A 25501-nucleotide genomic window follows, 5' to 3' on the forward strand; every position below is an offset into this window, starting at 1 on the left:
TTGTGCACATTTATCCCTTTTCAATCTCTGAGTGGTCGACTTTAGATCCACCATATTCGTAGCATTGCACATGGCAGTCTCCAAGGTAGTTTCCCTTGCTTGCTTAGCCTTGCTAGCTTGCTTTTCACACATTTTTTCTACCTCTCCACACGCTCTCTATATTTGTTATACATTCCATTAGCCTATTCCTTCGTCATTGATATCTAGTAGTGGTAGGGTTAGCCTATTTATTTTGTGAAAGCCTTTGGGATTGGCCATTCATTTCCCGTCCATTACTTGATCGTCAGTCACCTCCCCTTTTTGAAATAATGATTATCAAATCAACAAAAAAAAAGTTCACTGTGGTAATGTGCCTTTGTAGGACTTGGTAGGTCACCGGGCAGCCAACGTGCAACCTTTGTTTGATGCCTTGGCCTCTCTGGGGTGACTACTTGGACTCCCTTGGTAAGATAACCATTGCCTCAATAGTCTTAATGGACCAGTGGGCAAATATCATGCACCCTTTGTCTGATGCCTTGGTTGCTTTGGGGTGGGCTATCTTGGGGTAAAAGGACATCACAACAAAAATACTCAAAATTGGGTTGAGCTTTTGTTTTTGCTCAATTTTTGGGCTTGAGAGGGGTTGTTGAGCTAACATAAGCATTACATGCTGAATTAGCCACTCAAACAGCCCCAAACACGCTTAATTAATTAAATCCCTAAAATGATGCGTGGTTTGAGAGAGTTTTCAAATGTTGCACGGCTTGTTGCCCTCCATTCAGCCTTAATCTAGTTTTTGTAGGTGTCAGACCTTCTAGCTTTGCTACTCACACCCCATTCACGGATACATATCAGCTGAAGCTACCCTATGCTGTCTACATCAGATTGGCACTTGTTTCCAGCCTTCTCTTGGCAGCTTGCTCCTCTAGGAGCTATCGCTTGTTGTTCCCTACCTTTATGGTGGCTGCGATTCAGCTTGACGGCCTGTTTTCCCTGCATTTACTGCAGCAAACTGCATGGCGACTGCTCCCAAGTCTGCATTTGCATCTTCCAGCTGCCGTCTAACACTTTCCTCACTCCAGATTGCTGCATTTGACCTGTGCTGCTTCCACCCAGGCTACCTACACTCCATAGGTATTTGCGTTTGCTCTTTTCTCTCTCTTCTATTGCCCGTTTGCATCATATCCAACCTCCTTGGCTGCATTTGCTGGTGTTCGACTCTCGGAGGCTGCCCTTGTTGTGTTTCAGGATCCGTCAGGAGTACGGCACACTCTCCCGCTTAGCACCCGTGCCTTGGTCCTCAAGACATGAGAGTTTGGGGTACAGTTTTCATTTGTGCACAATTTGTTTGCTGCACGAGCATTGTATGTTCAATATTCTGTCATTCATTTAGATTCTCTATGTTCATTGTCTTTGAGTTACCCTAACCCTAACAATGTTCTTCTGAGTTTATGCTTTGTCATACGCTTTACTTTATGTTTTTGCATTAGTGTATTTCTTCACAAATACATTTTCTAGTTGAAACCTTACTTAAACATGTCTTGCCAAAGTTCAAATCCAAGTGCAAAAGCTACTCCAAATACTTTACAAATAGCTATTGAGCCACTTACAGATTTGCAAGGGCAGTCACCAGCATGTAGTCAAAATGACACATGACAAGCTATACTCAGCCAATGAATGGTTTGCGCATGAACATTATGAGCATCATAGCTTGGTAAATCTGGATAGCAAGATGTAGCCGTGCCATATATCAGCAGGATATTAATACTATGTAGACCCTATCGAGGATCTTGATAGAGGTTATTCACAGTTTTAGAGGGAGATAGGAGAGACTCTAGGAGTCTTGGAGCACCTAATTATGAGGAGAAAGGCCATTCTTGTCACTCGTGACGTTGGCAACTTCGATGACCTCATATATGCTGGCACTACAGGCCACTTGATTGGCTATTTCTTGATCCCTTATGCTAGACTCTCCTCCTCAAGATTGGTCAACCTAGGAGAAGTCTAATTTCCTTTTTTCTATTTTTCTATTTGTGCTCAAGAATTTATGTAATTTTTTTTTTTTTTGTTGAGGTGTTTTAATAGGATTTATCTTCCATGGAACAAAAGTTGACTGTGTAAGTCCCTAGGAGGTGACGACTTGATGCATGATTAGAGCAGATGATGTGGCATGGTGCACAAGTAGAGCAGATGATGTTTCAATAAAAGCCTTCATTTGTATAGCACGTAGAGCTAGCAGGGCTTTATGTACTGCTCTGCCTGCATTATCATTATGTATCTGATTAATATAACACTGCTGGCAAGAAATGTACTTAAACTTGAACATAAATCTTATGCTTGTTGGGTGGCAGTGTGGGCATTGGCTGTTGTGTATACATCTGCATGTAGATTGGTTGTTACAAATGTGAAAGGAAATGAAGAGGATGAATTGATACATCTGGTGGTACCTTTCTTTTCCGCCAAGATGGAATCTGCATCTTCTGTGAAAGGTTGTCTTCCAACTTTGTTATAAACAAGCTCATGTTTTAGAGTTTTGTTGTGTTTAGATTTCTATGGCCTTAAGTAACAGTCATTTGACATATTTCTTTTACTTGGATGCATCAGTTTCAGTTGAGCTTGATGGAGAATATTTGAAGATGTTTCTGATGCATGATGCTGCAGAGCTAAGTCTTTTACAGCTTGATTTTGAAGCAGAACTCTCTTCAGATACTTTTCTTTACCATGGTGAACTTTCAGTGGTGTACTATCAGCTTGTCAATTTGGAAAGAGTTTCAAGAGCTATTTCTGATTGCACTAAAATTCTTCATGTTTCTGAAATATAATAAAGTCTATGCCTTTCAGGTTATGTTCCCAAAGATCTTCCCCATGATAAGACAAAAGTCTTTGGGGGTCTGCAGGTGAGTTTCCGCTTTACAGAAGCTCCTCACACATGTTTCAGGCTAGATAGAACAGTGAAATACCAGAATTTCTTTTTTATAACATTGCTGGTCACTATACATGCAAATGCCAAAGCTGTCGTTGATATGGTTGATTGGATTTTTCAATGATGAGGGGTTTCTAGTGATATATGATCAAACTGGAAACTACCTGGAAGCATTGCACACTCTAGATACTTCTTGGAGTTTGTTGCTTGCAGTACTGCAGGAAAACTTTAACAGCTGTTATCAGTGGCACATTGATTGACATTTGGCTGCAATGGAACTGCATCTATGGTGGTTCTATATCCGCAGAACCAGAAGAAAACTTTCTCCACAAGTCTAGGTCGATGATGTATTTTCCTCTTCTGCCTACAAGGCACTGTTTTTGATTGTAGTATTGCTGGGTTGAAAACCTAGGTTCTTTAGTGAAATTTCAGACTTAATAAAAGTTCCACCTTCAGGAAAAAATAGGATGCCTGAAACACTCGCCTCTAGTCTTGGCACAACTGTATTTGAGTTGATCAAGGGGACACAAGCATAGTTACACTTCTGTTGCAACCCATCTTGCAATAAAAGCATGAAGGTTTTGCACCTTCTATGCAGGATCAATTTTTTCCTGAAGAAGAAGAAAGAAGCTCTTGCACTGATATGTTATGGCAAGTTAAATAAAGCACTTTGACATCTATTGAGTTTCAAACCCCTTGGTATTCACAATGCCTCACATGCTTGAAGTTGTTATTTGGAGGGCGATTCGTTTATTATAGATGGTTGCATGCTTGCCAGGCAACCCATGCTTTTCATGAGTAAGAATTATTATATCACTCACCAACAACAAAAGAGGGAACTGGTTATGGAGGGTCGGGATGTGAGGATACACTAGGGTTTGCAGAGAAAACATAGAGAGTGTATGAACATGACTAACACAGTCGAATCAGACAACATGCAAATGAAAGGAAGAAGATGAACGAAGAATACTTGCTGAACGAATGATGAATTAAGTAAGGAAGAGATATAATTGTGTTCTCAAGGAGCACAGTGTAAATAAATACCCTAACGAAAAAACACAAATACAAGCGTACAACAAAGCATAAATTGAATAGAACACAGGGTTAGGGTAACTCATAGACAATGAACATAGTGAATATCATAAATGAATAAATCTGAATAATACAATGCTCATGCAGAAAATACACTATGCAATGAAGGATTACGGTACCCCGAACTCTTAGTTTCTTGAGGACCGAGGTAGAGGTAATGGGTTGGAGAGTGTGCGGTATGCCCGATGGATTCGGAAACACAACAAGGCAGCCTCCAAGATGTTAGACAATAGCCAATGTAGCAAGGTTAAAAGAGTGCCTACTTTGGGTGGGATCCCACCCAAAGTAGGCGGGGCATCAAGCAAAGGGTGCACGTCGGTTGCCTAGTGACCTACCAAGACTACAAAGGTGATGGTTATCTTATCAAGGGAGCCGAAGTGTTCACTTGAGAGAGGACATAGCATTGAACAAAGGGTGCTTGTCAACAGGCCAATGGCATAGTAAGTTTTGCAAAGGCAGATGGATTTTTTTTTTTTTTGGTGCTTTTGAAAGCTTTAAATTTTTTTCAAAAGATTTATCATTAAGTGAGAGTCTCAAATAAGTTTTTGGTCGATTGAGTAATAGTGGTCCAAAGGAAGATAAAGGGATGGTCAGCCCCAAGACCTTCACAAAAAACAAACAAACTTCTCCCAACCACTATTGGGTGTCAATGACGAAGGAAATAGGCTAAGTGTGGAAAGTATCTATGGGGGATATGTGGAGAGACAAAAAAATATGTGCAAATAGGAAGCTAGACAAGCTAAGTAAGTAAGGGAGATGACCTTCCAGATGGCCACATGCAATGCCACGAATATGGTGGATCTAGAGTTGACCACTCCAAAGACTAAAAAGGGATAAATGCGCACATATGTATGTTTACACAAACAGAATGGTAATACACTGGAGTTATGCAAGAGGGTGCATACTCTTACAAAATGCTGTGCAATGGTGCGGATGGTACTGTTACATGGTAATTGTCAATTGTCCAAGCGTCCTTTTACAATCATAGTCATTCAGATGATGGGGATAAAGATATAAAGTACAATATACATAATGTCTAAAGTAAAATTTGTAATCAACACCCTGTCACCACAAGAGAAGAAATGCACCCCCTCTCAAACTGGAAAGGAAAGCCGGAGGGAAGCACCCTTTACCTATCAATTTGAAGAGGTAGAGGAGGAAGAATCCAAGTCGATCCTAGGCAGTAAATACTGTAGTACCAGTCGATTGACTACCTTGGTCAATATATTTGCAAAATTATTTGAGGAAGACACAAACTCTAGGTCTATGGAGCCTAGCTCAACCTGCTCTTTGGTGAAATGGAAATGTACTCCAACATGCTACGTCCAAGGTGTGATAATGAGGTTACCAGCTAGTGCAATCGCTCTTTGGTTGTCGTAATAGAGGACACGCAGTGTAACACATGGGAATTGAAGTGCCACTAGTAAGGTCCTTAGGTAGATGGCCTCGGCGGTACGATCAAAGAGAGCCCTATACTCAGCCTTAGTTGTGGAAGCCGCCATTGTCTCTTGTTTACGGATGGCCCAAGAGATGGGAGCCATGCCCAAGCTAAAGATGTATCCGCCATAGGAACACTAGGTGTCAGGATCTATTGTCTAATTAGAATTTGTGTATCCCTGTAAAGATAAACCAGTTTCTTTCTTATTTCTCTCCCCAAGTCTCTCTCTCTCTCTCTCTCTCTCTCTCTAGCCTCTTCCTCTCTCTCAACCATAGTTGCACTAGTACCACGTACGAAAGGTTTCATACTATACCATACTTTAGGTACCGTATCTTACGTATTAGTACCATAAGGTACCAACTTAATGGATACATCTTTCTCATTCGAACTGCACTTTGGGACTAGCTAAATGCTCCTTACATTAATATAATTCTTTCATGAGATTAGGTTATTTGAGATTCAAACAATTTCTCTCGACCTTCTCTCTCTCAAGCCCACACTTCTCTTATTTGTATGATCATGCATGTATGATGTATCCACTCCCATCTATGTAGTTATAAGTTGTAGGTAGCAGTAGCGCATGTTGCCCATGCAGCATTAGGTTTGTTACCCTCAAGTACTCATCTTATATACTCTAATAGCATTACTATTCAGACTTGAAATATCTATTCTATTATCTTTAGTCCAAAATAATCAAGTTATTTTTTTTCGTACTAATATCATACCGTACCTTATAAAATCTTAATGTACCATTTAGTACCATATTTTATTGTACCGTATCGTATCGTACCCGGCATCTATGACCAAGGCCATGGTGGTTGCTTCAGCCCTTAAAGAGCTTTCTGCAAGCGAAAGTCCTTTTCTTTTTAGCTAGCAAAAGAAAACCGAGGTGGCTACTCCACATAGGCTTTCTCCAAATAACCGTTCAACAGGCACTTTTGGCGTCCATCTGATAGATGGGCCAACTGTGGTGTGTGGCTAGCACGACCACCGGAGGTCAAATACATGGGTATAACTTTTAGAATTGGGACTTAGAGGTCACATGGGAAGTGGTTATAATCTCCCCTTAAATATAGCTCCATTGTAAATTGAGAGGGAAAAAAAAAGAAAATTTAACTCATTTTGGATTAAAATTTGGATAGAGAACCCTACACAATTATTTATTATGTGATGGAAAGGTCTTAGCGCATGCGTGTACATGGCCAGTGTTTAATTCCAATGATCTAGATTTTAACATTTTGTTAAATTTATATTTTAAACTTTTAATTTTTGATTTTTGAAATTTATTTAAAATTGTTTGTTAGGATAAAAATCCCCCTAGATGTTGATCTTGAGGATATCGCAATCATTGTTGATCGTTTGTTACTGCATCACTAAGCGTTCGATACTTGGTGGGTCGTCTCTCTCTCTTTCTCTCTCATGACACACAATGTGACAATGCAGCCATCTCTCTTATCATCCACACACATACATCCAACTTTGAAATTTGCCTCAACCATTTGATGATATATCTGATTAGTTGACCTTTTCTCGAAATCATCAGGAAGTACAAACATCCAATCTTGACAGGGAGACGATGATTGTAAAGCAAGCAAAGGAGAGAACCTCAGAAGCATGTCTTGTATGGACGACCAAATGTCATGATATCCTGGAGGCATTCGTAACTACTGACGAATACACTAGAAATAATAAAGATTCGGCTGCCCAGGAATGACACCATCATGGACTGTCTGCAATCCCAAACGAGCCATCTAATTAAACTTGTCTCGCTGCAAATCTTTAATAGGCCAATCCAATAACCTACAGCTAGCCAGTACTTCTCCTTGCAGTGAATTCTCCTCCTTATGAAAATCGGGGGGACGCCAAACTGCAAAATGTAACGTCCCTTGCAAGGATGCAATCAAATGGGAAAGGAGAAAAGAGTGGGAGACCTTAATAGGCCTCATGGAATTAAGCACATGCCACTAAGAAGCTTGGATAACCGTGCTACCATGAGAGATGCCAATCTTTTCTATGAAAAATTTTGCAATATTTAACCAGGGATGACTCTCTACACATAGTGCTTGCAAAAGTGCTAGTCTCAAAGTAGCCATATGCAAATTAACATCCGATAAAGTTGCTCCATCCATCCTTTTAGGAGTAGTCACATGCTGCCACGAAATCCACACCTAGTCCAAACGATTCTCTTTATTTTTCCACAACATGAATTGGATAGGTTGAACTAGTTCCAAAAGAGACTTCTTAGTCCAAGGAAGCAATGGCAGAAAAAACGAGATCATACTGATCATGATGCATTTAGCAACTTTAAGTCCCACATGAAGAGGCCAGCCTTGAGATTTCCAGTACATAAACTGATCATGAAAATGGGATGATATCCAATCAAGCAAGGCACGGGGAGCTACATCCACACCAAATAGGATATAACCCAAGTGCGGGTTATATCTCCTTTAGAAATCACAACTGCGTGTCAACCCAAAGCTTGCAAATCCTTCTCCATACAAGAAAGCAGTGTAGATTTCTGAGCATTAATATGAAGTCTCGATGCTAAAGCAAAAAGTTTCCACACAACCATTGCCCGATTAACATTAGTGTGATTAGCCTTAAGAAACATAAAGAAATCATCAGCCAAAGATTGAACCAAAAGTTGGGTACCACTGGGAAGAGACAAACCAAAAATCTCACCTTGATCAGCCAACTATTCAACAATGAGAGCATCGGGTGAGTGACCAAAGCAAATAGCAAAGGGCTCAGAGGGAAGCCTTGCCGAAGATATCAAGACAAGGCAATTTCATTTGTGATCCCTCCATTAAGTGCAGTACGAGCCACAATACCTTGACTAATGGTATCAATAAGAGAAATCATGCGAGGACCAAATCCTATGGTGGACATTAGCTGCTGCAAGAAAGACCAGTTGACATGATCAAATGCCTTTTCAAGATCAAGCTGAAGCATAACAACCTACTGGCCTGAGGCTTTGCCATAATCAATCCCCAGTTGAACATTCAAAATGTTATGCATTATATTCCAACCCTTATGAAACCATATTGACGTGGATGAACCAAGTGCGGAAATACTTTTTGCAACCTGTTGGCAATGATTTTAGAGAAGATTTTATACAAAGAACCCATAACAAAAATAGGTCTCCATTATTTCAAAGAGGTTGGAGAGGGAACCTTAGGCAATAACCGAATGACAACACTCTTCCAGTTTGAAGGCATTCTACTAGAATTCCATACTTGCTGATAGAGGTGAGTTAATGGGTCCTTAAGCTGCTCAACATGGGCTGAAAATAGCTCATTAGGAAGCCCGTCCGAGCTAGCGCTTTTCCTTCGTGGCAAATGGGACATCACATCCTCCACTTCATCCTCTAAAATATTAGCCTCTATCAAATCAACCCATTGTAGCTTAACGTGGTTACTAACCAAATCGCAAATGTATCGACGAGCAGAGTGAATAGCATAAAAAAGAATCTCCTGTGGACCCAACAAAGATTTTTAAAAGTCAATGCACATTTGAATGATGGAAGTAGGATCAATCACCATAACACCTTGCTCATCCAACAAAGACACAATATTTTCTCAAGCGTATTTCTGGCGTAAATGATCAAAAAACTGATGAGATTGATAGTTATTATCATGCAAAGCTTTCACTCAAGCCAACAATTTGTATTTAGCATATTCCTCCTCTTGAAGAGATTGAACTCTACATTTCAACCATTCAATGCATGTGAGCAAGTCATGAGTGGTATCCCCTGATTGACACAGAGACAATGAGTGGGCCAACAAAAATTACGCATGCTGCAATTCAGCTCTTAAAGAGGAAGCATGTTGAAAACCATACTGTCGGGATAACGCTCGTGCATTATTCCTAAAAACAACACATGCTTCCATCCCGCTAGATAGGACCCTCGAGCTAAAAGAAGCAATCAATTACTGAATACATTCCAAAAACTGATTTTACAGTAGAAAAGATTGGTTGAAACGTAAAGGCAAATGGGCAAAGAGAGACAAAAAGGCATGAACAGGTGTGTGAGTCAAATCCAAAACCAAAGGATAGTGATCTGACAAGATATGTTGTCACTCCACCCACATATCAATGACTTTAAGAAGAAAAGAATCACTCTGACAAATGTAGATCCTATCAAGTCAAGCCTAGGTGTTTGGATGCTGAAGAGAATGATATGTATATCCAAACTGTGAAGGATACATCCAGGACCACATGTCTTGTTTTAGAGACAGAGCTGCCAAAGCATCCCAAGCATGCCACTCAGGACCATCCATGACAGAGTGTGATGAAGTCGCCTGATCCGCAGATACACATGCATTAAAATCACCCATAACAAAACAATGACGAGCCATGGCAAGGCAATGCAAGTCATTCCAAAGCTGTCGACGTTCCCGAGCATTAGGAGCATACACACCCACCAACCACAACCTCTCCCTCATATACGATTTTCAATATTAGGAATTTTCCGCGAGGGTTCTGAGAAACCAAGGATGGTTACAAGGAAGATCTAACGGCCAACATAACTCTAGATTTATGTGGAACCCGACCACAAAAGAAAACTGTATAATCCTTATATATATATAAGATCTTGCCAAAGCATTTTGTTTGTGCTCCACAGCACAAAAAACATCCCAATTTCCAGCTAACACAACTTTCCACAACTGATACTGCTTACTGCTTGAAGGAATGCCTTTAACATTCCATAAAGCAAGTCTCATGATAAACTACAGAAGAGAAAACTACTGAATCACCACTTTCCCTGCCCCTTAACATCAATAGCTTTAACTATGTGAAATCTCTCCATCTCATTAGGGATCATATCTACAGGATCCACCCTCTGCAAACTAGCAATCAAAACACAAGAAGGGAACTCTTGTTGTTGAGAATGGAAAACATCTCGAGGAGACATAAGCCTCCCATGCACGTCAAAGCGCAAAGAAGAATCAGAAGCCCTGTTATCATCCACACCAACTGCAGGAACACGTGAAGATTTAGGTTTCATATAAAACCCCTTACCTTTGCATTGAAAAGTTTGAGTAATAGGGTGTGGAGATGGGTGAACGAGATTCCTGTCTAGCATTACATCTAACCACAATGACCCAAGAATCATTCTGAGGAGGCAAATTTCGACCAACTAAAAGAGATGCATGCTCAATATTAGCTTGGGAGACATCCTTCTTTCCATCATCATGTCCATGCAGGACAAGAGGCATAGGATCAACTTCTTGCTGCTGAACCATCTGCTGGGGATGATGCTCTTGCATATCCATGTCATGATCCAAAGAACGTTGCAATACCTCAAGGCTTCTATCACACTCTGAAATAAAATGCACCAGGACATCGAGGCCCTTCATAGAGGCAGCTCACAGACTTCTTTGCAAAGGAAACTCAAAAGACTTCAATATAGTTACAGCCACGGTCCACGCATGAGCCTCTCTCACCGCCACAATCCACACATAGACAAGGAGTACTAATTCATGGGCGGATACAATGGATTATTGCTCGGGCTAGAGCTAGGTCCTCCATACCCACATGAGATTGTACCATTTGGAGATCATTGTTACTAGATAGAGCTCTATGTTTTACACATAGCTATAGTTAGTTTCCTTTCTTATTTTGCTTTGTGCTACATACATATTTTGCCTAGATAGTTATACCATCATACACATGATTGTAACTCATGGTCCCATAGGTAATTTTGGCCTTTTGTAGACGTTAATATATCATTTCATTTCATTTCATTTCTCTCTTTTTTTTTTCGTAAAAGGTAATTGTATTACTTACGAAAAAGGTACAAGTTTTCATGATTACAAGATACACAATGGCTCTAACCCATTGTGTGTAAATAGCACACTATCTCTTTATAAGAACCAGATGACCTAAGAGTTACAAAGTTATGGCAAAGACGCAGAGGAAATTGCCATATGCCAGGGACGTAAGTCCTCCCGAGAGAGCATGTTAGAGTGCCGGAGAAGATCTATATGCCAGTACAAGAGACCCTTAAGCCTAGCAATATGCCGTTGAACATTATAGGCGGAATAAAAAAGAAAAGCATTCCAAATGGTCCAGTTATGCCAACAGCTCCGAAGCAAGGGCAAGAAAGGGGTGTCTGCTTTGGAGCATCATCAAAAGCTGTTCCCATAAATGCCTATATCCGCGAGGGATCCTGAAAAGCCTCTTGGCTGTATCGAAAGGATATCAACACATTGCGACTGGCAAGGGTGGCATCCGTGATTGAAGTTAAGCCCAAACGTGCCATACGGTTGAATTGTGGTCGAAACTCATGTTTACTTTCCCACAAAAGTAACCGCGAGACTGCCAACAATTCCAATTGAAAAGAATTAGTAGCTAAGCGATCCTCCGTTGGATGCCATTGGGCCTTCCGGAGGACCAGTCTCCAGGAACATACCAAATGGGCAAGTAGAGATGAAGAAGGACTGGAGAACGGAGTAATCGGCATTAAGAACATGCCACAAAGAACTCCGGATTTGGGTATTACCATGCAGAAGGCCGTGATCCTCAAGAAAATAACGGGCTATAACGACCCACGGATGATGATCCGAGCACATGGCGCGGAAAAGGGACCAACAGAGTGCCAGCATATGAGTTTGGGCATCTAAAATAGCCCCTCCACCCATGCGTTTGGGGGTGCACACATGCGACCAAGAAATCCAGGAAATGCCTGCATGCAAGGAATCCTTCTTCCATAACATGAAACGAATAGACTGAGTAAGAGCATTCAGTGTAGTAGTAGTCCAGGGCAGCAATTGCAAGAAATATATGAGCATTGGCAACATAATTGTCTGGGCTATTTTGAGGCGAACATGGAAGGGCCAGGCCTAAGACTTCCATTACAGAAACTTAGCCGACAATTTCTATGAAATCCACTGTAGTAGCTGCTTTGGGGGAACATCAACACCCAAAGGATACCCAAGGTGCCTGACAATGGAGCCACGGGGAATAACCATACCCTGCCAGTCCAATGACTGCAAATCCGACTCCGTGCAGCTAAGAATGGCTGATTTCAAAGCATTGATGCGAAGACCGAAAGCCTGACCAAAGAGAGCCCAAACATCTAATGCTTTGTGAAGGTTATCCTTGTCCGCACGTAGAATCATAAAGCTGTCATCAGCCAAGGATTGACTAACGAAGTGCTACCCAGAACGAAGCGACAATCTAGCCAATTGAGTAGAAGCTGCCATATGAGATAACATTGAAAGAACTGGATGAGTCACAAGGGCAAAGAAGAGAGGGCTCAAAGGGCACCCCTGTTTGACAGAGCGGGCAAGGACAAATGGCTTAGTAACGCCTCCATTCAGCATGACTCGCGAAGATGCTGCAGCACTGATGGTGTAAATCAGACGAGACATCCGAGCACCAAAGCCCATAGTAGACATAAGTTCTGCAATGAAAGACCAGTCGAGCTAATCAAAAGCCTTTTGCAGGTCCAATTGAATCAGTACAACCTCCTGATTAGAATGTCTTGCATAATCAATCGTCAGTTGCACATTTAATACATTGTGCAGAATGTTTCGGCCCTTAATGAAACCATATTGGAGAGGATGCACAATGGCAGCAAGATGCTTATGGAGCCGATTCGCCATTACTTTGGAAAAGATTTTATACATAGAACCCATCAAAGAAATTGGGCGCCAATGTTTCAACATAGACGACGAAGGAACTTTTGGAAGCAGTTTAATAAGTCCTTCTTTCCATGAGGAAGGCATGATCCCCGTTTCCCACACCTGCTGTAACAGAGCCGTCAATGGTTTTGCCAGTTGGGTAGCAAAAACCTCAAAGAACTCATTGGTGAGACCATCCCAACTAGGACTTTTATCCTTGGGCAAGTGTAACAAAACATCCATAACCTCTGCCTCACAAATATCTGTCTCCATAGTAGCTTTCATGTCCTGCGGAACTTGATTGCGGACCAGATCATAAAAAACTGAACAGACATGAGTAATTTGGCCTGAAGATGGAGAAGTGGAACCAAGAAGGTCAAGGAAATAATTCCCACACATATTCACAATAGTCTACGGATCAAGGACCATTTGACCTTCTGCATCCTGGAGTCTAGTCATATTCTCTCGAGCAGGAGAGGCATGGAGAGCTCGAAAGAACTTATGAGTCTGACAAGCAGTATCTTGCAAAGTCTTCGTCAGATGTTGCAATTTGGCCTGCTGATAAGATTTCAATTGAAACTCTTTAATAAGATCAGCCACACGCATTGCCAGTGACAGCAGAAATTCATCATCTGGAGTGTCCACCAGCAGTGAACGAATCAAAGCCAACAGGTCCTCCACTGCTTTGTTGACACCACCAACAAAGAGAGGCATGATGGATCCCATACTGCTGAGCAACCCGCTGCACATTAGAGAGCAATCGTTCAAACGAAGCAGTGCCCTGAGAGGAGAAGTCCAATAAGAATCTATCAATCAATTGCTGCATATACCCCTGGAAGATTGCATGCTTCAAATAAGACGAGTTGAAATGCAAAGGGAGTCTCTCCAGAAATTGCTTAAAAGGTGCGATGGGTTGTGCAAGCAGCTCAAGCTATGGAGGGAAATGGTCCGACAAGGCATATGGCTGCAACACTTTCATTTCGAGCATCTCAAGAAGGAAATCATCATTGTGCATGATGTATATGCAGTCCAACCGCGACCATGTTGTTAAGTATTGGGCAGAATGGAACGTAAACCCTGTAGAAGAAGGGTGTAGCCAAGACCATAGATCTTGCTTAAGAACGGCAAGAACCAACTCATGCCACATACGACTTTCCGGCGCGCCCATTACCGAATGCTCTGATGTGGACTGCGAAGAATCAACACACATATTGAAATCCCCCATCAAAAAACCCCGTCTGCCAAGTGACAAGGAAGTCTGCAAAGTATGCCAAAGCGCCCGGCGAGATAAAGGATCATTCAGAGCATAGAGACCAAGTAACCATAAGATCTCTCCTTCGAATAAAATTTCAATCACCACAAAGCGGCCATGTACATCATTTTTAATAAGAACAGGCTGATATTTTTCATGTACAATCATGAGCACACCAGAATAATGCATGGCATGTGTCCCTACATATAACAAACGAAAGCCATGGCAATCCACAACTTTTCCTGCTTCACCGTGACTCTTGTGTTCAACAGCACACAAGACATCCCACTGATTCTCATGCAATACCGTCCACATGGCATGTTGCTTGTGGCGAGAACAAATTCCTCGCACATTCCACGTGGCTATTTTCATGTGTATTCAAAAGAAAATCAGGTACGAGGCACAACTTGCCTCGATTTGACCTTTTTTGCGAGAATGTCCATGACTCCCTCATCCAAAAAATCAGCTAACACGGCAAAAGAGTTCTGACGACCAGATTTGGAGGTAGACAGCATATCCGCTATCTTGGGGATGAAATGGGGATAACGACGATCCCATGGGGTAATGATGTTACCTCTAGTATCAAAAACCAGCTTAGCAGATGGACCCTTTGGACCATCCGAATACGCTCTCCTAGTGGGCTGTTGACGGGGAGCAGAGGAAACCATAGCAAGAGCAGAGTGCTCTGAAGACAACATTTCTTTCCTGCACATATAAGTATGCATGGAATCTTGTGAGGCAGTAAGCACAGTATCCACCATGCCAGCAACAAGCCTGTTGCCTTTTTTTGCGCATACATCGACCCAATCATTGCCACGGGAATCCAAACCCGAAGCCTGTTGTTTACCTTTATCCAAAACTTTAGGTGGCTGGGTGGCATCCTGCGACGGAGCATCACACTGGGCAGCACAACATGCTCAGCTTCTGAACTGTGGTGCTTCTCTGGGCATTCGGCCATAAAATGCCCCAATTTTCCACATGAAAAGCAATGTCCTGCAAAGTTGCCCCATTTCAAACGAAAGTGTAAAGGATGCATGCCAGAGCAATTAAGACGTAGCCAAGCAGGCCTTTTCCTAGCAGTGTCCCATAACATACACAAACGGTTACGATGCACGGCCCTTAGTCTTGGGGGGACCAGAACAGTGCCCACAGTGGCCACGGTGTCCTTTAACAGTGGCCAATAGACAGTCGGACAGTTTTCCACTTCAACCCACACAGGGCATTGACGTTGCAGCAGGCGCTGAAAATCTGCCATTGGGTGCCATGGCACAACATGGACCAAACGGCGATCTAAGAACAAAGGTAGTTTAGACAAGAGAGCAGCACGGTACGTCTCAGATTTCAATAGCACCTCAAAAAAGCCTCGGGGCCCAACAAAAATCTCTTCAACACATTCCCCTTGTAGCAAACTGTGCAGCCACTGGCGAATACGGGAAAGCTGTGGGATCCTACCAGTGAAGAAGAGTATCACCGCGCGTTCATAAAACACTGAAAAGGAGCGCAAGACATTTTTCGGGTCCATAGTGGCTTCCAGAACCTCTTCAGTTTGCAGAGTTAGAAAAGACTTCCTGATTATGTTGAACATAATCGCAAGCAGAGTGTGGGCAAACTCCAGCAAATGCTCCCAGTCAACCTCCTGAGAGTCCACAGAATCAGAAGCAACCTGAGCATAGGAACGATCCTGATGATCCATTGTCTCTTCCGAAGTATGCTTGGTGCGTTTGCCCGCAGGCTGGAAGTCAGGACCAGGGCGCATCTCTTTTGTGCACGGAACCATATCCTCTGGTTCCTCGGTATCAGAATCCGGACCAAGAGCTGCCACCGTTTGGTTTATGAAAGGCAGGTCCAGACCAGCCATATCGTATCACTGCGTATGCTGGTCAGAGGCCGAGTGAAGAGGTGTAGTCTCTCTCTCTCTCTTTTTCTTTGTACAGATCAGTGGACACTCTGGCCGAGACGCTGTCTCTGACAACTGACGGGTGTAGGGTTTTACAGCAGCTGGACGCCTCGGCAGAAAAGGACAAGCACAGGCAGGCAGAGCCGCGAACAGCAGCACAGTCAAAGGAAGTGGGGCGACTGGAGACGTGGCAGCGCGATTGGGCAGAAGACAGGACGGGACAGGCGGTGGGACAGAAGGCGGGACAGAAGACGGGGTGAAGCAGGGCGGCGCTCAGGACTGGAACGGATGGGACAGAAGATGGGCGGCGCTCAGGACCGGAACGGACGAAGCGAAGGCCCACGGGGCTGAAGGGCGACGACAGGGACCCCGCCCCCAAAGCAGACGACTGGTGAGCGAGAGCTACGCCGTCTGCACGCCGATGATAGCAGCGGACGGATGGCGAAACAGGGCAGGCGGCAGGTCATGACCAGGATGTGCCATATCTCTCCTCTCTCTCTCTCTCTCTCTCCCTCTCTCTCTCATTTCATTTCTCTCTCTCACTCTTTGTGCTGGTTACAAGATATGTTCTCAATCCTGACTGGCTGTCTCAAAATCTGTACAGAACCTGTCTCTGTCTTCAGGCCCTGTGTGTAGACTGCACCTATTATGCAGTCAGGCTGTGCTGGACTGCACTTGTGTAACAAACCTCACGATGTGCCTTCAAACCCTTTGTGCAGGTTGTGAGTCTGCAATTTGTCAGTTCGTCAGTCAAGCAGGCTGTCCCTGAAGCAGGTTGTCAGTCTGCTGATGATCTCATCAGTCTCGAAGTGAGCAGACTTTTCAACTGTTTACTGTCCCCTTCCAGAGATCACGATAGGGCAGAACAAATCTCCTCTCTGCGTGTAGGGTTGTCAGTGCAGGGTCACGTATCTGCAGATTCACTGCACTGCACTGCTATGCAGGGCTAAGAAGGGAACCTTAGGCAGGGCACTGCTCTCTCTCTCTCTCTTTTCGTAAAAGGTAATTGTATTAATTACGAAAAAAGAGTACAAGTTTTCATGATTACAAGATACACCAGGGCTCTAAGCCGATGTGTAAGATCCCAGTACTAAGCCACACAAAAGTTACACAAGCGATGGCAAAGATGCAGAGGAAATTGCCATATGCCAGGTAAGCAAGTCCTCCCGAGGGAGCAAGTCCGAGTGTCGAATGAGATCTATCTGCCAATGCAAGAGACCTTTAAGCCGGGCAATGTATTTCGGTTCATTAGAGGCGGAATCAAAAAGAAAGGCATTCCGAGTGGTCCAATTGTGCCAGTATTCCCAGAATTTGAAGAAGTGAAACAAGATCTTCATATGTAACTGTGGCGGTGTGGGGTATTTTGGTCGCACAAAAACCCAATCGAACGGGGTGAGCGAGGACCCCACCACTGTACGCCAAACCTGTGACAAGAGCGACCAGATCCTCTTGGCCAGCGGGCAAGAAATAAATCGATGCCGGGCCGATTCCACAGTAGTGGTACAGAAGAAACAATTTCCATTCGAGATTCGACGCTTGGAGAGGGCCGAGGCAAGAGGAAGACCACCAATCATCACCCGCCAAAGAAAGACCTTGCATTTAAACGGTGTCTTATTCAACCAGCCCTCCATCACCGTTGCCTGCCACCATGACTGGGATTTCCGCAAACCCCATACAGAATTAGCTTTAACAGCCAGTCATTGATGATCTTTCATCAGAAGATGATACACCTGATTAGCAGAGGCCTTTTCCAGACTCAACCGGCCTGCAAGGTCCCAGTCCTGCCAAGGACGATCCACCGCAAGGGCAGGAAAAGGTTGCCTGGCCTGAAGTACCAGCAAAAGTTGCTTCCATAAGTCATGGTAGCCACGCGGGATTCTGAAAAGTCTCCTGGCCGTACGAAACGATGCAAAGACATTACGACTGGCAAGGGTGGTGTCCGCAACGGAAGTCACCCCCAGACGGGCCATGCGGTTAAATTTTGGTCGAAGCTCATGTTTGTCTTCCCACGAAAGTAATCTTGATACTGCCAACAATTCCAGTTGAAATGAGTTAGCATGCAAGTGGTCTTCTGCTGGATGCCAGCTCGCCTTTTGGAGCACCGCTTTCCAGGAGCCGACCAAATGTAATAATAGAGAGGAGGCGGGGCTGGAAAACCGAGAGTCTGCATTAAGGACATGCCACTAGGAGCCCCGAATTTGTGTATTGCCATGTCGAAGCCCACTGTCCTCCAGAAAATGACGGGCTATAATGGTCCACGGGTGATGGTCCACGGGTGATGATCCACGCACATAGCGCGAAAAAGTGACCAATGAAGGGCCAGCATATGAGTTTCAGCATCCAAAATAGCCCCACCACCCAAGCGTTTGGGGGTACATGTATGTGACCACGAAATCCACGAAATACCTGCATGCAAGGAATCCTTCTTCCATAACATGAAACGAATAGGGCGCGTGAGAGCCTTCAAAGTAGTAGGAGTCTAGGGCAGCAATGGCAAGAAATATGTGAGCATTGGCAGCATAATTGTTTGCGCCACTGTGAGGCGGACATGAAAGGGCCACGCTTGTGGCTTCCAATACATAAACTTAGTGGCGAGTTTCTGTGAAATCCACTCTAGTAGCTACTTTGGCCGAACATCAACCCCCAACGGGTACCCGAGATGCCTGACAATGGAGCCACGGGGAACAACCTGACCCTGCCAACCCAAGGACTGTAAATCCGACTCCGTGCAGCTGAGAATGGCTGATTTGAAGGCATTGATGCGAAGATCTGAAGCATGACCAAAGAGTGTCCAAACATCTAATGCTTTGCGAATGTTGTCCTTGTCTGCACGCAAAATCATAAAGCTATCATCAGCCAAAGATTGGCTAATGAAGTGCTGCCCCATAGGAGAGACAAACCGGCCAGCTGATCAGAAGTTGCCATTGAAGATAACATTGAGAGAACTAGGTGAGTCGCCAGGGCAAAGAAGAGAGGACTCAAAGGGCAACCCTGTCTCACTGCACGTGCAAGGACAAATGGCTCTGTAACCCCACCATTGAGCATAACACGCGAAGAAGCCTCAGCACTAATTGTGTAGATCAATCGGGATATCCGCGCCCCAAAACGCATAGCGGACATAAGTTCAGCAATGAAAGACGAATCTAAATAGTCAAAGGCCTTTTCCAAATCCAATTGAATCAATACCACTTCCTGGCTAGAGTGCCCTGCATAGTCAATGGCCATTTGCACATTTAAGATATTATCCAGAATGTTGCATCCCTTAATGAAACCATATTGAAGAGGATGCACAATAGCTGGAAGGTGCTTGTGGAGCCTATTTGCCAAGACTTTGGAAAATATTTTATACATCGAGCCCATCAATGAAATTGGTCTCCACTGTTGCAACATTGACGGCGAAGGAACCTTTGGAAGCAATTTAATAATGCCTTCTTTCCATGAGGAAGGCATGAACCCTGTTTTCCAGACCTGTTGAAACATAGCCACCAATGGCTTCACCAGTTGCGTAGCCGAGCACTCAAAGAATTCATTGGTGAGGCCATCCCAACCAGGGCTTTTATCCTTGGGCAGATGTAACAAAACATCCATAACCTCCTCCTCACAAATATCTGCCTCCAAGGTAGCTCGCATATCAAGTGGAACCTGATAGCGGACCAGATCATAGAAAACTGAACGTGCATATGTAACTTGGTCAGAAGGCGACGAAGAAGAACCAAGAAGATCCTGAAAATAATTCCTGCACATATCGACAATGGTGTGCGGATTAGTAACCATGCGACCTTCTGAATCCTGAAGTCTGGTCATATTTTCTCGAGCAGGAGAAGCATGCAAGGCGCGAAAGAACTTATGAGTCTGGCAAGCATTATCTTGCAAATTGTTAGTCAAATTGTGTAATTTGGCCTGCTGATAGGATTTCAACTGAAATTCTTTAATAAGATCGGCCAAACGCTGCGCCAGTGATAATAGAAAATCATCATCTGGGGTATCCACTAGAAGCGAACGAACCAAAGCCAGTAAGCCTTCCGCTGCATGGCGACGCCACCGACAAAGAGAGACATGATGTATCCCATACTGGCGAGCGACCCGTTGCACATTAGAGACTAGACGTTCAAAAGAACCTGTGCCCTCAGAGGCAAAGTCCAATAAAAATCTCTCAATAAATTGCTGCATATAGCGTTGAAAGATTGAATGCTTCAAATAAGAAGAGTTGAAACGTAAAGGGAGTCTATCCAACAACTGCATAAAAGGTGCAATAGGTTGTGCTAGTATCTCAAGTTGGAGAGGGAAATGGTCGGACAAGGCATATTGCTGCAATACTTTCATTTCCAGCATCTCAGGAAGAAAGTCATCATCTTGCATGATGTACATTCGGTCTAACCGCGACCATGTAGATGCATACTGCGCTGAATGAAAAGTAAACCCTGGGGAGGACGGATGTAACCAAGACCATAGATCTTGCTTAAGAGCCGCAAGAGCAAAGGCATTCCACGCCCGGCTTTCCGGAGCATCCATCACCGAATGCCCGGAAGTGGACTGGGAAGAGTCAACACACATATTGAAATCTCCCATCACGAAACCCCTTCTGCCAAGTGACATGGAGCTCTGCAAAGTCTTCCAAAGATCCTGGCGAGATAAAGGGTCATTCGGAGCATAGAGGCCCAGCAACCATAAGATCTCTCCTTCAAATAAAATTTCAATTACCACAAAGCGGCCCTGCACATCATTTTTAATAGGAATAGGCTGATATTTCTCATGGACAATCATAAGCACTCCAGAATAATGCACAGCATGTGTCCCTGCATAAAATAAGCGAAAACCATGGCAATCCACCACTTTTCCTGCATCATCGTGACTCTTGTGCTCCACCGCACACAAGGCATCCCACTGATTTTCATGCAAGACAGTCCACATGGCATGTTGCTTATGGCGAGAACAAATGCCTCGCACATTCTACGTGGCTATCTTCGTATATCTGAAAAAAGAAAAATCAAGAAGGAGGCACTGCTTGCCTCGATTTCACCTTGTCTGCTAAAATGTCAAGGACACCATCATCCAGAAATCAGCTAAGACTGCAAAAGAATTCGGCCGGCCAGCTTTAGAAGTAGATGGGATATCCACTGTCTTAGGGGTGGCGTGGGGATAACGACGATCCCAGGGTGTAATCACATTGCCTTTAGAATCAAATGCCAACTTAGCAGGCGGGCCCTTGGGCCCGTTTGTATATACTTTCCTCGTAGACTGATTACGGGGAGCAGAAGGAGCCATAGTACGCGCAACATGCTGTGAAGAGGACATTTCTTTCCTACGCATATACGTGTGCATTGAATCCTATGACACAACAGGCCCAGAATCCGGTAAAGTAGCATCCAACTTCTTACCTTTTTTGGACGTGTCTCTATCCATTCATTGTTACGAGAATCCAAACCCAAAACCTGTTGTTTACCTTTATCCAAAACACTGGATGGCTGGGTGTCCTCCTGTGAGGGAGCATCAAACACCATGTCATCCCTGGGCAGCACAACATGCACATTATCGGAAGACGGTTGCCTCTCTGGGCATTCGGCCATAAAGTGTCCCAATTTACCACATGAAAAGCAGTGTCCCGCAAAGACACAGCATTTCAAGCGAAAATGTAAAGGATGCATGCCAGAGCAATTAAGGCGCAGCCACGCAGGCCTCTTCCTGGTAGTGTCCCATAACATACACAAACGGTTTCTATTCATTGCCCTTAGGCTGGGGGGGACCAGGACCGTTCCCACAACGGCCATGGCATCCTTTAACAATGGCCAATAGACAGTTGGGCAATTTTCCACCTCAACCCACACCGGGCATTGACGTTGAAGTAGGCGCTGAAAGTCGGCCATAGGGCGCCATGGCATGACATGAACCAAGCGGCGATCAAAGAATAATGGTAGTTTGGACAGGAGCTCAGTCCGATGCTTGTCCGAGTTCAGCAGAACCTCATAGAAGCCTCGAGGTCCAACAAAAATCTCCTCCACACACTCCCCTTGCAGTAAATGGTACAACCACTGGCGAATATGGGAAAGCACTGGGATCTTGCCAGTGAAGAAGAGTATAACTGCACGTTCATAAAACACTGAAAAAGAGCGCAAGACCGTTTTCAGATCCACCGTTGCCTCCAGAACCTCTTCAGTTCCCGCGTCAGAAAAAGCTTCATGATTATGCTGGACATAGTCGCCAAGCAACGTATTGGCAAATTCTAGCAAATGCTCCTAGTCAATTTCTTGGGAATCCACAGAATCAGAGGCCACCTGAGCATACGAATGATCTTGATGACCGATTATCTCTTCGGGCGTAGGCTTGGAGCGTTTACCCGCAGGCGGAAAGTCAGGAGCAGGCGGCATCTCCTCTGTACACGGCCCCATATCCTCTGGTTCCTCTGCATTAGAATCCGGACCAAGAGCGGCTATCGTTTGTTCAATAAAAGCCATATCTAGGCCAGCCATGCTTCTCTTTGATCAGAGGCGGGACTGCAAAATCAGTGCACCACCCGGATTCAGCAATCGGACTGCAACGGAGAACCGGACCGACACGCGCAGATGAACCGGGGTGCCGGGCAACGGGTCAACCATAGGTGAGGCTTACACGCGGCTGCGGCAGGCATGCAAAACTAGGGCACTGCAGGGCTACAGCCACAGGGCCGCAACTGGGCGCCGGTGCAGAAGGGGACGGACTCCAGCAGGTGAGCCCCAGATCAACAGGGCGGGTGAAAGCCGTGGGAGTCCGCAGCAAGGCGCAACAAGCGAGTGTCTAACGTCGCGAACGGGATGGTCCGGCAGTAGGCGCAGGAGGCGAAACGTCCAGGCGAAGGCGGTTGTCTCGTGCAAGAAACGGGGCTCCAGGGGATGGCGGGTCACGACCCGCAAGCAGTAGGGGGTGACGGGGTATTGACGGGATGGCAGAAGTGGGGCGTTGTGAGACGCCGGGGCAGAACGGACCCAGCACGAGTCAGCGGGACGACGTCAGGCAAGGCGTAGGGCATCGATTCGCTCCGCCATCGCTACCGTTAAACTCTCGCATTCACCTCTCTCTCTCTCTCTCTCTCTTCCCCCCCGGAAATACACCAGAGATGAATCCAACGTTAAGATAGACTTTAATTTATGCGTAAGAAAAATTTCATCAAATGTAGGTTCAAGATTCATTAGTCCGATTAGTACCGTCCTAGTATCGGACGATACTAATCGGCACCATTGGACGTGACAACCGTGCTTGATCCAAAAAGGCCAAGTGGTTTCACCAACACAAGAATCAACTAGAGTTCCAATACTTCACATCATATTGCTTTAGGGCCTCTATATCATGGTCAACATCAAGGAGCAATCCATCCTTGCTTTTGTAAGTGACCTTGTCCAGCAAATACTCCTCGTCAACAAGGTCATATGGGCTGAAAGGAACTTGGTAGAGAAGGTGGTAGGCAGCTTGAACAAACCATGGTGGCGGGCATCATCATGGATGTTGTCAGTTGCCTTCTTTTTCCCTAGAGGCCAAAGCGGAAGGCGAGTCTCCATGGGTGAACAGATCTCGTGAATAGTGCTTTGTAGGCATAGTAACATGGAATGGGGGATGGGGACAAGGTTGGGGATGGCGGGGGACGGCTAAAAGCAGGGGATGGGGGAGGGGACGGCATACATAAATAGCATTTGAAAATGTATGCATGTGATGTGGTGGGTGGATCTGTGGGCATAGTAACATGGGATGGCCATTTTGTAGCTTCCTATCCCAATCCCGTCCCATCCCCATATCGTCCCAATCCCATTCCCATGTTAGAGCTGCCTCTCATTGTAATGGGGGATGACAATTCATTATTCCTGTCCTCGTCCCCATTCCCATCCCTATCCCCAAAACCAGTCCCATGTTACTATGTGTGTGGGTGAATGTGTACTACCAAAGAACATATGCATGTGCATGCATGCATACATGTATTTTCCATTGCTGAAAAATTGCATGTGTAATGTGGGCTGATTTGATTTGACTTATACAAAATATGCTGATTTTATGTGTATGTGTTATGAAAGGGGAAGTCCTTGGAAGAAGTCCCACAAAAAAGGCCACCAAAAACCCACCCCCCAAAAGACACTCACTTTTAAGGAAAAAAAACATCCCCTAACAAGGGATGTGACAAGGGGAAAGTGTAGGGGATGGCTGGGACGGGGCGATGGCTGTTGGGGATGGGACCGGGGGTGTCCCCCGTCCCATTTCGGCACATCCATTCGGGACAGCATTCCTGCATTCTGGGGCCCTGGGACGGCGGTTCCCTGTTACTATATCTGTTAGGCAGTTTGCAAAAATCCAGAATGTTTAATGCAACTGTCATATATATGATTTTTAGAGGAATGTACTTATGGTTAATTGATACTGCTTCAAACACATAGACTTGTTCCTATAACATGGCACTAAATTGTTTCTTATTACTAAATGTGAAAAACATTCTAAACAGGAAAGTGTTGGAGTATCATCAATTAATGGTTTCTTTTTCCTGACTTGTTCATTGAAGGTGGTTGTGCAATCTTTGACATTTACGTTTCTGAGTTGCAACTTGCAGAAAGGGAACTAGAACTTGTTTATTACTATTTGCAGGAAATGCTAGATTGGTTCTTTGCCATCCATGGTGAAAAAGAATACATGAAGGATTTAGCAATGGCCTGTGTGCAATCTGCATCAAACATCTCCAGTCAATTTTTTATGAAATCGAACCAAATGCCATACAAGAAGGGAACCAGGATGCCTGATTTTGCTGTAGGACCTGATGGATATATAGATCCACAAATGGAATACATTCTTAATATATTATTAAAATTCTATGAGAAGGCTAGAAAGAATGCACAAATGCCAGGTTCTACAAATGAATTTGACATGTACTTGCAGTATTTGAACAAGACGTGTACACTTGGAAATGGGGCGTTTGACCTTTCCGAGAACTATAATAGCAACATGGGCCTCACCACAGACATTTTATTGCACAAGCGACTGCTCATGCTCTTAGATGCTTATTCCACAAGTTTGGAAGAAGATGAGGTGTTACTGGCTGCAAGTTCCTGGGAGGGGTTTAGTGATGACAGTGGAAGCCATTTGTGCGAGACATGCCAATGGCAGACAGAGGAACTAAGTTTCAATGACTATCTAGCGGTGCAACTGCGGTTGAGAAGAAAGGTTCTGCTTACAAAATCCACATTCTTGTTTTATGATAACAGCACCTTGAAAGAAGACATACAGCCAGTTTCGAATGAGAATCATGGAGTTATTGATTCTCGTAGTGATTCAACAGGCCAGG

At 44.4% G+C, this 25501-nt stretch overlaps 1 protein-coding gene across 3 annotated transcripts in view; it reads left to right on the forward strand.

Annotated features, from left to right (window-relative positions):
* LOC148035492 (uncharacterized) overlaps positions 1 to 25501 on the forward strand; it is a 161288-nt gene that overhangs the window by 100266 nt on the left and 35521 nt on the right. For 2 of the 3 annotated variants that reach the window (XM_087677452.1, XM_087677451.1), the window contains exons 7-10: positions 2331 to 2468; positions 2584 to 2703; positions 2821 to 2876; positions 24808 to 25500. In XM_087677452.1, the coding sequence (XP_087533578.1) occupies positions 2331 to 2468; positions 2584 to 2703; positions 2821 to 2876; positions 24808 to 25500 (1007 nt within the window). The remainder of the gene's footprint in view (positions 1 to 2330; positions 2469 to 2583; positions 2704 to 2820; positions 2877 to 24807; position 25501) is intronic. The other variant, XM_087677453.1, reaches the window with a different exon arrangement.

This window comes from Lygodium microphyllum, chromosome 5, assembly GCF_053477565.2.
Source record: "Lygodium microphyllum isolate KBCC chromosome 5, Lygodium_microphyllum_v1.1.10, whole genome shotgun sequence".
Lineage (NCBI taxonomy): Eukaryota > Viridiplantae > Streptophyta > Polypodiopsida > Schizaeales > Lygodiaceae > Lygodium > Lygodium microphyllum.